This window comes from Canis lupus, chromosome 4 (genome assembly GCF_003254725.2).
Source record: "Canis lupus dingo isolate Sandy chromosome 4, ASM325472v2, whole genome shotgun sequence".
Taxonomy (NCBI): Eukaryota; Metazoa; Chordata; class Mammalia; order Carnivora; family Canidae; genus Canis; species Canis lupus.
The window spans coordinates 36,307,302-36,319,730 of record NC_064246.1 but is presented as its reverse complement, the minus strand read 5'-3'; the positions used below and the strand labels follow the sequence as shown (position 1 = coordinate 36,319,730).

Below are 12,429 nucleotides of genomic sequence, written 5' to 3'. Positions count from 1 at the left end.
GTTCCCTCCAGGAGACAGAACCAGAAGTACCTGGGTAGAGGAGCCAGATGGATGGTCTAGGGCCTCTGGTGGTTTAGGATAACTTGGGGTAGGGTGGGTGATGATGGGTGGGTGAAGGGAACGACTGAGCCAAGTCTGTGAGCACCACGTAGGGCTTTGAAAGCCATGTTAAGGATGTGGGGCCCCATCTAAAAGGCAGGGATGTCCCTAAAGGATTTCAACTGGTTGTGTTGGGATGTCTGCCTAGTATGTACAAAAATCACCCCATGTTTACTTTGGGGAACCTCCTGTCTCAGTCCACGTGGTTTTGATGGGGCTGGGTTTGCATGCGCTGCATACATATACACCCAAAATGACCCCGGTGAGGCTGTTAGAGATCTTTGGTTGCAAGTGACGGAACTGTCCTTCAACTAACTTAGAGTGTTACGAGGATATGGGGGAACATGATAGGAAGAACCAGAACTGGGACACCTCCAGGGTCTTAGTCACAGACCCCATTCTCATTAGGGTATGATCCCCAGGAGTAAGATGCTACAGCCATGTTTGTGTCTGCATCATTGAGCCTTACTGCAAACCCAAGGAGCACAAAAGGCCCAGCTGGAAATCTGCTCACTGTGCATAGAGGGAGCTGGGCACTTGGGTTCACAGGTCCAGCATGATGGCACCCATGGGGTGCAGTGAGTCCCTCTGATGAAATAGGGTGCTTGTATCCAAAGAAAAGGAAATGGCTACTGGGTAGCTGAACATATTTTCTCTCTCCCGGCATGACCGACTGGATTGGTTCACTGATGTGACACTAAGCCAAAATGAGTTCAAAAATAGTCTTTTGGGGGCTTGCTTAGAACTACTAGGAAAGAATTGAGGTTCTCTTCTTTGGGGTAGGGTGGCAGGATATAAGCCTAGAGCTGTGGGTGTTGTCCTTGCCACCACCTGGGAATTTTCAAGAATGATGCAAACAGAAGAAAGCAGGGTGGAGAGAACAGATACACGTCTGATACCATTGTTGGGACACCTGGAACCAATTGTGATCACAGCTAAAATCTGCCTTTGGACTTATCAGTTACATGTGTCGAACACCTTTGGGCCCAAGCCTACTATTTGTTTTGGAGTTCTGTCACTTGCAAACCAAAATGTCCCCGCTGATGTGGTGGTGGTGTTTTTTGGAAGATTACCATAAGCATGATAGAAAAATTAGACTGGAAACAGAACCCAATTAAGAGAGACCGATGGACAGCCAGATTATTGACTTAGCGAAGACAGTGGGGCCCTTACTAGGAGTCCCCCCCCTATTCCCTGGGGATGAACAGGGTCCGTGAAGGCCTGGGCTATGGATCCAGGACTGCATTCTTCCTGTGTTACTTCTTAGTAGACCTGTGGTGATGTATGTTCCCTGGGGACACACTGGGAGGGGTTGTAAGTTGGGAGGGGGCCACATTTGGTGAGTTAGAACAACGCTGGGGTGCCTGCCTGCCCCAACTCTTGCCCACCGCATGTGTGCAGTGCCTCTCGGGTTGCGGCCGGGCGTGAACATGTGTGTGCTTCCCGGGTTAAACTGTGTATGAGTGTGTGTCAGGGGCTCTGACCTCGGCTGCTCGCTTTGAGCAACCCGTGCACTCGGCCGACTGTGCCCCCCTCCCGATCGGCGGGCGTGCCCCCGTCCGGCCAGCCTGCTGCCAGGAGCGGCGCGGCGCGGCGCGTGCATTTCCCGGGCCGGGTGCGCCCGGCGCCCCGCGAGCGAGTCTGTGCGCTGCGCAGCAGGTGGGCGCCGGGTCCTCCGCCTTCCGCTCCCAGGACACCTCGGCGGCGAGTGGGCTGGGGGGGCCTCTGCCGGCTGCCGCGGCGCGCACGCCGGGCCGGTACGCGCCGTGTACGAGCCCGTGCGCGCGCCCCCGGCTCCAGCCCAGCGCCCGCAGCCGCCTTCGCCGCCAGTCAGCTCCCCGGCGCCGCCGCCGCCTCCCCGGGCCGGGGGCTCCGTCCGCGGGGCCCGCGCCACTCGCCCCGAGCCAGGAGGACGAGCGCGAGGACGATGCCTGGGCCCGTGAGTACCGCGGCGGCGGCGGCGGCGGGCGGGCCCGGAGGCGGGAGGAAGATGACCCGGGGCTGAGCCCCTCCCCGCGGGCCGCTCCGCGCTCAGGCCCCGGGTCGCCGCCCCGGACCCCCGCCCGGCCAGCCCCTCCCCCAGCCTGTCTGGAGGGAGGGAGGGAGGGAGGGAGGGAGGGAGGGAGAGAGCGGGAGGGCGCCAGTGAGCGACGGAGCCAAAGCCGGGCGCGAGCCGCCACCGGCTCGCTTGGAAACGGTTGCCACAGCAACGGGGTTGCGCTCCCCGGCAACGCTGCTGCGGGCGGCGACGCCCCCTCCCACTCCTCCCCCACCCCGAGCGGGGCCACAGCCTAGGGGCGCAGGGGGAAAGGGGGTGCGGGGACTCCCCCTTGAGCGGTGGGGGTAGCGTCGCCAGTCTGGGCGTGCCTGCCTCCACAGCTCGTCGAGGATGGGGGTGGGGGGCGAGCGGCCCCGTGGGCACGAGCTGGCTCCCACGTGGCTGCAGTCGTCGCAGCAGGGCTCCTGGGGTGGCTGCAAACGTGGGGGCGGCCCAGCCCCTGGGCCTGCCTCGGGAGGCGGAGGAGGCGGCTTGGAGGCTGGGTCCAGCGTCTGCGCCCCAACACCCTCCCACCACCACCACTACCCCACTCGCCAGCGAAACGGCCTGACCCAAGTTGGGTGCCACAGAGGTGATGTCCCTTACCGAGGGAGAAGAAAGAAGCTCACATCCCTGCTCTTCATGGTCAGGGCATGTGCCCGGCAGTGGCTAGGACCGGTTGTGGGTTTCTGCTCCACGTTCCAAGCCCCCATTCTCCCGGGAGCGGTGGGAGCAGAGTGGGCAGGAGCAGAGGCAAGGACATTGCTGACCCAGGGAAGCCAAATGGGAGCGCCCTGGCCCATTGTCTGGATCACAAGTGTCTCTTGTCCGAGCACAAAGCCCAGACTGTGCTGGGTGGCATGCAGGTTGGCCGGCAGGCAGGCCAGCACCACATGGAGATGCTCTGTCCTCCAGGGGAGCTCCTCTGAGAGGAGAGTGGCCACTGAATCAGAGGAGATGACCTCTGGCTCCTCTCCCAACCTCCCCCAGCCCACAGCGGCAGGGTGCTGGGAGAGAAATGGTCCTCCTGCCAGCTCTCCCAGACCTGACTCAGCAGATGCCAACCTCCAATTGCAGACCTTAGACTCAACATCCAGCGACCACAACCACCCTTGGGTTTCTTTTCCCATCCAGCAAAGTGTCCTGGGCACCAGAGATGACCATAACCCCAGACATTTGAGGCCTTGACATAAGATGCCCTTAGATGAGTGCTGCCCTGAGTCAGTCCTGAGTCTCCCTCCTGCAGGCAGGGGTCCCTTTGGAATTATTCACAGGCTCCTTTCATTCTGTCCCTGCTCTGTGTGAGACCTCTGTTGAGTGTTCTGCGTCCCCTGTTCCTCTCAAGGATGTCTATTGTCCCCTATTCCTTTCAAGGATCATGCAAGGTAAGTTTATTATCCCCATTTTAGAGATGAAGACTCCCGAGGCTCAGGGAGGTAATGTTAATTTCCCCAAGGTCACACAACCAGTTAAATGGTGGAGCTAGGTTTCCAGTGATCCTTTCTCTACTGGCACAGCTGCTCTCTGCCTGCCACACACCATCTCTTGTGACCACAGAGAATAACTAACCATAGGGCCTTATAGAGGAGCATTCTTGACTTTCTTTCATATTCTTCCAGTGAGGAAATTCCCTATTTCTTTCAAGCCCTAGTACACCTTTCCCTCTTCCAGCAAAATCAGCTAGATTCTTGCTCACCCAGACACTCTACAGGACTGTGATGCTGCTAGGCTGGCTCCATTTTCTTTCTCTGGGTGAACCTGAGCAGTGAGGGCTACCTCAGTTACCTGGGAAACCCCCAAGGCCCTGGTTCTTGATTTTGGGGCTCTGTGGCCTGATCAGCTTGCAGCCTTGGCTGTGGTAGAATTCAGCAAAGATGGGTCCATGTAGTGCTGGCTGCTCTGGGTGCTTACTGTAGCTCAGGGAGTAGAAACCCAAATACCTCTAGGGCCCTGGGAGCAATGGAACGAGTGAAGTAGGCCAGGAACTACTCAGCTACTGTCTATGTCGCCACGTGAGAATGTGGACTTGGAATGAGCAGATAATTTTTAAGATGAACAAGGAATTCAGACTTCTATGTAAAATCTCCTGGGTTTTAAATTTGGCGACTAATCAGAGTATTTTATTTTATTTTTTAAAGATTTTATTTATTTTTTCATGAGAGACACAGAAAGAGAGGCAGAGACACAGGCAGAGGGAGAAGCAGGCTCCATGCAGGGAGCCTGACGCGGGACTCCATCCGGGTCCCCAGGATCACACCCTGGGCTAAAGGTGGTGCTAAACCGCTGAGCCATCTGGGCTGCCCTAATCAGAGTATTTAAAAAAATTGACTGTGGGGCAACAAAACATGACCATGAACCGTGTCCAGCTTGAGAGTCACAAGGCCATGACCTCTGGTCCATGGTAAAGTGATGGCAGTTTTTGCTGGGCCACTCCCCTTGTAGTGTAGATGTAGTGCCATGGGCTGGTTTCCATATTTGAGCCTCTTGGGGCTGCAAAGTGCTGGCATTTGGTTTGTCACGTGTGGCTGTGTACACCAGTCTTGAAGTATTTTCACTTCATCAGTTTTGCTCCTCCCTTGGCAATGCTAGGCAGATCTCATCATCCTTGTTTTACAGGCAAAGAAACTTCACCTCGGGCATGGGAACAGCTGGGACGGGGGCCACACAGCCTGATCAAGGCAGAAGCAGGATTTGCACCCTGGGCTCTCCCCTCAGTGCTCTGTGTGTTAAACCATGCTGCCTCTCAGAAGAGGGCATCCTCACCTCCCCCCAGCACCTGAGCTGTGGCCAACTCCCTAGGAAGGACAGAGAGGAGTACAGTAGACACTAAGCCACATAGGACCTCTCTGCCCACAAGCTCTCTGCAACCCCAGTCTCTGTTGTCCTGTTTGCAGTTTCTAAGCCCTGGGTTCCTGGCCCAGTGCCAGGGTTGGTTACAGAGGTGCTACCTGTAGGCAAGAGTGCCAAGCCAGTACTTGGCTTAGCTGGAAATGAGGCTCTGGTCAGCTGTATGCCTGGTGGACTGTGACAGCAGTCCTCTCTGGCCTCACTTCATCCGTCATGGTCTGGAAGGAGTATAAAATTGCTACCAGTGCCTGCCTGAAATGCCCTTCCTGCCAGGACAGTGGGCTTTGCAGTCACCTGGGCTTCACGACCTCCTGGCAATGTGGGCCTGAACCGGCCTCAGCTCCTAATCTGTAGAATGGGGTGGCAGCAGCCACCTTCTAGGTGTCCCTGAGATAATGACTGTGAAGAGACCAGCAGTGGGCCTGGCTTGTGCTGGGTATGCAGGTTAGTAGTAACTTCTCCCACCCCATACTCACTCTGTGTACCACATTCTCCCTCCCTCTGCTATCCCCTGCTCTGAGTCCCTGTCCCTTCACTTGATTAGCAGCTCTGGCCTTATATCCAGGGAACCTTATGACCCAGAGCTCCTGCTGTCTCGGATTCCCTCTGTCCACTTGAGAGCCCCTGACAAATGCCTCTATTTCCTCTTATTCACATGAATATATGGATCCTCATCTCATTTATAAACCACCCTGTGAGGGCCAACAGCTGGGTGGTGACTTCTCTCTCGGTGATGTTTTGGTGAATGGCTGACATTTCCCAGGAGTGAATGGGATGCAGACCCAGCTCTTGAGGTGTTCCCTGTCCTACAGCTAAAAGACCAAACAGGGAACTGGACATCTCCAGTCACCCTAAAGGATTTTGGAGCTGTTGCATGCCAGATGACAAGACAGATGCCACCTCTGGAGTTGCACACAGGCAGCTACAGCACGCTGTCACATCCCTGGGCTTCTCATCGAGCCCTGGGGAGTGAGGTGTCCTGGAGTTGATGTGTCCAGCAAAGTGACAGGCCATGAAGCTGAGTAATAAGTGTGGGGGCAAGAGCTTTGAGGCCATGGTGTAGGCCCCTCGGGGAAAGAAAGTGGGACTCTCAGTAGCTGAGGATGGGAACACAGGCTGGTTACAGTGGGAAGAGCAGTGTGAGGTGAGGCTGAAGAGGCCTTGGCAGGAACTTCTCCTAGAAGCCATGATCTAGGTCAGTTCTCAAAGTGTGCTCTCTGGACCACAACATCAGTATCTGCTGGGTATTTGCTAGAAAAGCAAACACTCAGGTCCAACCCCAGACCTACTGAAGCAAACACTGGGAGCAGAGCCCAGCACTCTGTTTGAACAAGCCCTCCCTGTGGCTGTGATGCTCATTCAAATTTGAGAGGCACCTGTCTAAACTATCATAAAGAGCAGGGCTGCCTCCTGAAGAGGTGGAGTGTTGCTAGAGGGCTCAGACAGGAGAAGGCCTAGGGGGAATAGGCAATGTGGAAAGTGGATAGGCTGGGCAGCACAGAGTATGGAAGGAGAGAGAGCAGTGGCGAGGGTGGTATAGGGGCCCAGGTGAGAGATGATGGTAGCTGGGCCAAGGCAGTGGCAGGGGGACCAAAGGAAGTGGACAAAGGTAAAAAGAACAGGATTTACCTTTTTTTAAAGATTTTATTTATTCATCCATTCATTCATGAGAGAGAGAGAGAGGCAGAGACATAGACAGAGGTAGAAGCTGGCTTCATGTAAGGAGCCCGATGTGGGACTCGATCCTGGGACCAGTGGGAGCAGGCCCTAAGCCGAAGGCACTCAACCGCTGAGCCACCCAGGCACCCCAGGATTTACTTTTTTTAAAAGAAAAAGAGATTTTATTTATTTTAGAGTGTGTGAGCAGGGGGAGGGACAGAGGGAGAGAGGGAATCTCAAGCAGAGCCCAGTGTGGGGCTCAGTCTCATGACCCTGAGATCATAACCTGGAAATCAAGAATAGGATGCTTAACCGACTGAGCCACCCAGGTGCCCCATAAAAAGGACTGATTTAGTGGATGGAGTGATTGGTGGGCCCTTTACTGAGATAAAAGCTCCAGTAAATCTTTAGGGTCTAGGACTGGAGTCCTGGGACTGGAGTTCTTCCTGCAGAGGAGCAATGTGGTAGGTGCCCACAGCAGTGCACCAGGCCCCAGAATAAGAAATCTGTGTGACCTTGGGTATCATTTAATCCCTTAAAAAAAAGATTTATTTATTCATGAAAGACACAGAGAGGCAGAGACACAGGCAGAGAGCAAAGCAGGCTCTATGCAGGGAGCCCAATGTGGGACTCGATCCCGGGACTCCAGGATCACGCCCTGGGTCTAAGGCAGGCGCTAAACCACTGAGTCACCCAGGCGTCCCATCATTTAATCCTTTTGAGCCAAGTGCCCTCATCTGTCAAATGGGAGGAATGCTAACCTCCTTTGTAGGATGCCTGAGAATGATTTGTGATGGCGTGCCTTAAGGACACACACATCTTTGCATCCCCAGCTCAGAAGCCACCATCTTAGCACTAATGTGTGTTTAGCATCTGTAAATCCTTTGCATGAACAGCTAGCTCAGTCGTCACCATGGTCATTGATGAGGAAGCTGGCATCATAGGAGTTAAGAAACTCACCCCCTGGGGTCTTGTTTTTGTCCCCCTGCTAAACTAGTGAGTGTGTGGCCTAGGAAAACCAAAGTAATACACTCACAAATTCAAATAAATCCAGATGGAATCCTAAAAAATGTTCAGATAACCTGTAAGAAGGTAAGAAAACAGAATGAAGAAACAAATCATAAAATGGCAGACTTAAGGATGAGGCCATCTGGAGGCACCACCCCTAGCACACAATTGGAGTTGGACAAGTGCAGTATTTGCTCTGGACAGTCTGGAGGGGTTGGGGAAGGGTATATAGCTGTGAGTAAGAAGCTGCAGGCAGAGTCTGCAGAGGGCTCCCCAGACACAGGCAAGAGCATGCACAGAATAAGCAGGAAACTTAAAGAAGCCTGGCCTGTTAGGAAGAGCTTCTGAAAAGGTCTGAATGTCTCTCTTGACATTTATGTATTGAGCACCTACTGTGGATTAGATGAGATGTACTGAGCAATTCCTGTGGGCTAGACAAAGTCAGGAAGAAGGCCTCAGGCAGGACCCATGTCCTCTAACCTGCCAGAGCACCACTGAGTGAAATAATAGCCCAGGAGGGAGTGTTTAGCATCAAACCCCTGCCCACTCAAATTGGTTATTGGTACCAGTGTGACATCAGAGAGCCTACCTCTCTCAGACCTGCAGCGGCCTAATGTGTACAATATGGCAATGGTTCTTGCCTCCTGGCTGAGTAGCCACATTAGCACCTAAAGGGTCTTGCATGTGGCCTGCACCCATTCACGTTAATGCCCAGTCAGCTGAGCTAGGCCACTCAGGGCAGAGAGTGTCCTTTGTTCCTTGTTGACCTTGGAGCTGCCATTCCTGTTTCTCAATTCACCCTATAGCCTTTTCCTATTCTTGACCTGAGGGCTGGAGGCCAGGGTCTTGCTGGGAAGGAACAGGAAGGTGTGTTTTGGCTACAAGTTGGCCAGTTGACCCAGTGTCTCCATTGCCGCCAAGTCCTCATGTTCAAAGTGCTCACATGCACCAGGCTCTTCATTTACATCTCAGGGGCCACATAAGGGAAAATATTGTGACAAACTTTGGATATAGACTCAGGCTAAAACCTAGTTCCTTCCTTTATTAGCTGTGTGACCTGGGGCAAGTCATTTCTCTGTCTGAGCTTGTCTCCTAATTTATCAAATGGGCCTGAGCAGGTGGTATTATATAGCACACGAGATTCTGAATGGAAAGTGCCTAGAACAAGGCCTGACATGCAGTAGACAGTTCTTGGCAGGTATTTCTCTCTCTCTCTCTCTTTTTTTTTTTTTTTTTAAGATTTTATTTATTTATTCATGAAAGACACAGAAGAGAGAGAGAGGCAGAGACACAGGCAGAGGGGGAAGCAGGCTCTATGCAGGGAGCCTGATGTGGGACTCGATCCCAGGACTCCAGGATCACGCCCTGGGCCGAAGGCAGGTGCTAAACCACTGAGCCACCCAGGGATTCCTGGTATTTCTATTTCTAATTCAGCTAAACTCCATCACCTCCAACCTCAGAAGTACCTTTTCTGATCTGGAGCTGTTCCTGCTGTGCAGGCCAAGGGGCCCCCTAGTTAGTGCCAGCCTTCTCAGAGCATTCCTGAAAATTCCTGTGGGCTCAGGAAAAGGAGAACAACAGATTTAATTAACTCCCAGTGACTGGCAGCATCGTGTTTTTATCTGGCTGCGTCGCCATGGCAGCCTCATGGCAGGGTTGTGGAGGGGGCGGGTGGAGCTATTGTTCTTACCATTGTCTGTTCTGGAACACAGGCCCAGGAGAAAGGGACTGGCACAGGGACCAAGTGGCACATGGCACAAGGCAGCCACAGAATCAGACAGGAGCCATCTGGGGAGAAGTGTGGGGTGGCCCCTGGCCTGGCTTCCCCCCAGCTTGCTGCCAGAACAGTCTGAGACAGCTTGATGTGGAGCCTAGGGCCCAGGTCCACATTGCCCCCAGACCTAATGTTGTGCACTGGACTTGCTGAGGAAGTGTGTGTGTGTGGGGGGGGGGAATGAGGCTGGTGGTAGAGGCCCACAAGATAGCTCAAGTAGCAGCACTTCCACCCCTGGCCAGGGTTTTGTGGCCAGGCTTGGGTTCAAATTAAAGCACTGCCATCTGCCATTTACACAGCTAACTGCTCCCTGCCTCATCTGTAAAATAGGAATAACAGCAGTTACCCCAAAGGGTTGTATGCGAAAGACCTGGGTAGTTAGGACATTCATGAAGGGCACACTTCTGTTCGAGGGGGTGCGGAACAGTCGCCTGCCACTCCTCACTCCGCAGTCAGGGTTCCCTCCTACATACATTTTAGGATACAAGGTTCCCTTCTAAACCCTGGCTGTGGTGAGGAGGAGGCAGAACTAGACGTGCCCATCTGCCCATCTGGAGTGATGAAAGACCAGGTGATACAGTAGCAGACGAGCTCCTTTTCCTACCTTCTGCAAAAACGGAAAGGGATTGAGAGGAAGCAGTAAGGCACACAGGACCTAGAGCAGTAGGGCCAAGTGGGGCTGCCAGTTGGTCGGAGGCTGGGGAACCCGAGGCTGAGCTGGGATCTGATGGGCGCAGGGGCCCAGAGGAAAGGACAAGACGGAACGGCCCACGCCCCGCGGGCGGTGCGGTGCAGACGGGGGCGGCCGTGGTACGGTACCAGCCCGGTACCAGCCCGAAGCGCCGCCTGAGCCCCCTCTCCCAGAGCGATGACGGCCGCGAGGCCGCAGTGCGCGCCTGGATGTTCCTCGCTTCGGGCGGCCCGGGGGAAGCGCGTCGGGGGCTGCCTGGCGGCGGCGCACGCACTGGGCTGAAGCCGGGCGTCGGTGGGCTGCTAGTAGGGCCGTAGGAGGTGGGCCACCTTTTCCCCGTCGCACAGCAACCGCCCCGGGACGCTCTTCAGCGCCCAGGGGTTAACCACCCGCCTCTGGAACCCCCTCCGAACTGGGGTACCCTCTGGGGGGTTGAACCTCCGGTGCTGAGGCTGAGTCTGGCTTTCGCGCGCCCCCTGCTGGCCGGCCCGGAGTCCCCTCGGCCCAGCGGCGGCGGCGGCCGGGGCTCAGATCCGGGAAAACCCTACCGGGGAACCCTCGGGGTGTGACGTCATCCGCGGTGACGTCACCGCCCCGGGGAGTGCGGGGGTTCCCGCAGAGGAGGCTTCCCCGGAACTGCGCAGGGCGCGGGCGCGGGCAGGGGAGTCGCCCGGGGCTGGAGCGCGCCTTCACCGCGCCCCGCGTCTGCCCTGCAGGTCCCGCGCGGCCCCGGGTGAGGCCCGCCCCGCGCCCGCCGGCGCCATGGGAAGGAGCGGGCGCCGCTGCTGCTGCCCCCCGCCGGCGCGCGCACGACGTGAGCCCCGCCGCGGGCAGCCCCCGGCCGCAGGTCCCCGAGCGACACTGGCGGCGCCCGGGAGCGTGGCGCGGGCCCGCAGCCGAGTAGAGGAGCCGAGTGTCTAGTGAAGCAACCGAGGACCCGCCGCCGCCATGGTGATGTCCCAGGGCACCTACACGTTCCTCACGTGCTTCGCCGGGTTCTGGCTCATCTGGGGTCTCATCGTCCTACTCTGCTGCTTCTGCAGCTTCCTGCGCCGCCGCCTCAAACGGCGCCAGGAGGAGCGACTACGTGAGCAGAACCTGCGCGCCCTCGAGCTGGAGCCCCTGGAGCTCGAGGGCAGCCTGGCCGGGAGTCCCCCGGGCCTGGCGCCGCCGCCCCCGCCTCAGCGCGGCCGCCTCGAGGCGCCGGCGCACGCGCATCAGCACGTGCACGTCCACCCGCTGCTGCACCACGGGCCGGCGCAGCCGCACGCGCACCCGCACCCGCACGCGCACCCGCACCACGCGCTCCCGCACCCGCCCCCGGTGCACCTCCCGGTGCCGCCGCGGCCCTGGAGCTACCCGCGCCAAGGTGAGTGCGGGCCTCCGCGGGGGCAGCGTGGGCCGCAGGGTGGGCGGGAGCGCTGCTGGCGGTGGGGGGGGGGGGGGCGGGCTGGGCTTGGCGGCTGGCCGAGGCCTCCGCGGGAGGCCGGGTCGGGTGGCCTCACGCCTCGCACCGCTCCCCACCCTGCAGCGGAATCGGACATGTCCAAGCCCCCGTGCTACGAAGAGGCGGTGCTGATGGCCGAGCCGCCGCCGCCCTACAGTGAGGTGCTCACGGACACGCGCGGCCTCTACCGCAAGATCGTCACTCCCTTCCTGAGCCGCCGCGACAGCGCGGAGAAGCAAGAGCAGCCGCCGCCCAGCTACAAGCCACTCTTCCTGGACCGGGGCTACACGTCGGCGCTGCACCTGCCCAGCGCTCCGCGGCCCGCGCCACCCTGCCCTGCGCTCTGTCTGCAAGCCGACCGCGGCCGCCGGGTCTTCCCAAGCTGGACCGACTCGGAGCTCAGCAGCCGCGAGCCGCTGGAGCATGGAGCTTGGCGCCTGCCGGTCTCCATCCCCTTGTTCGGGAGGACTACAGCCGTATAGAGGGGCGCCCTCTGGCGCCCCACCCGCGGACTCATGGCCTGACTGCGGGGCTTTTTAAATGCTTCCCTTGGACGGGGGGTAGGGGGGTAGGGGGTGGGGAGGGAGGGATTTCTTACCCCGTTTGTTACATTTTGAGGATAATAAAGGTGTGTGATCTGGTTTGGTACAAGAGGAGGGGCACCCACTGCTTGCGCCCAAGGCTCTGGTAGCCAGGCGTGCCTGGGCCTTGGCGGGACAGAACCTGAGTGCGCCTTGTGGCTGCAAACTGGCCTGAGGGTACAGAACTAAGCGTCATAGGCTGCTTCCCCTGGGAGCCCCAGACCTTCCCTGCCCGTGAGATCACAGGGAGGGCACCCCCTGTGACCTTGGAGGTGGGAAGAGTTG

The 12,429-nt window shown here is 57.4% G+C and overlaps 1 protein-coding gene across 1 annotated transcript; it reads left to right on the top strand.

Moving 5' to 3' along the window:
• The first annotated feature begins 1,892 nt into the window (after positions 1-1,892).
• PRR7 (proline rich 7, synaptic) lies at positions 1,893-12,126 on the top strand. The gene is made up of 3 exons (XM_025435410.3): positions 1,893-2,038; positions 10,833-11,485; positions 11,648-12,126. Exons 2-3 carry the CDS (start codon positions 11,065-11,067, stop codon positions 12,043-12,045), a joined length of 819 nt encoding a protein of 272 aa, XP_025291195.1. The 5' UTR covers positions 1,893-2,038; positions 10,833-11,064; the 3' UTR covers positions 12,046-12,126.
• The last annotated feature ends 303 nt before the right edge of the window (positions 12,127-12,429 follow it).

Coding starts and splice junctions, on each gene's coding strand:
- PRR7 (XM_025435410.3), top strand. CDS start 11,065: ATGGTGATGTCCCAGGGCACCTACACGTTCCTCACGTGCTTCGCCGGG. Junction 11,486..11,647: donor CTGGAGCTACCCGCGCCAAG/GTGAGTGCGGGC, acceptor CCCACCCTGCAG/CGGAATCGGACATGTCCAAG.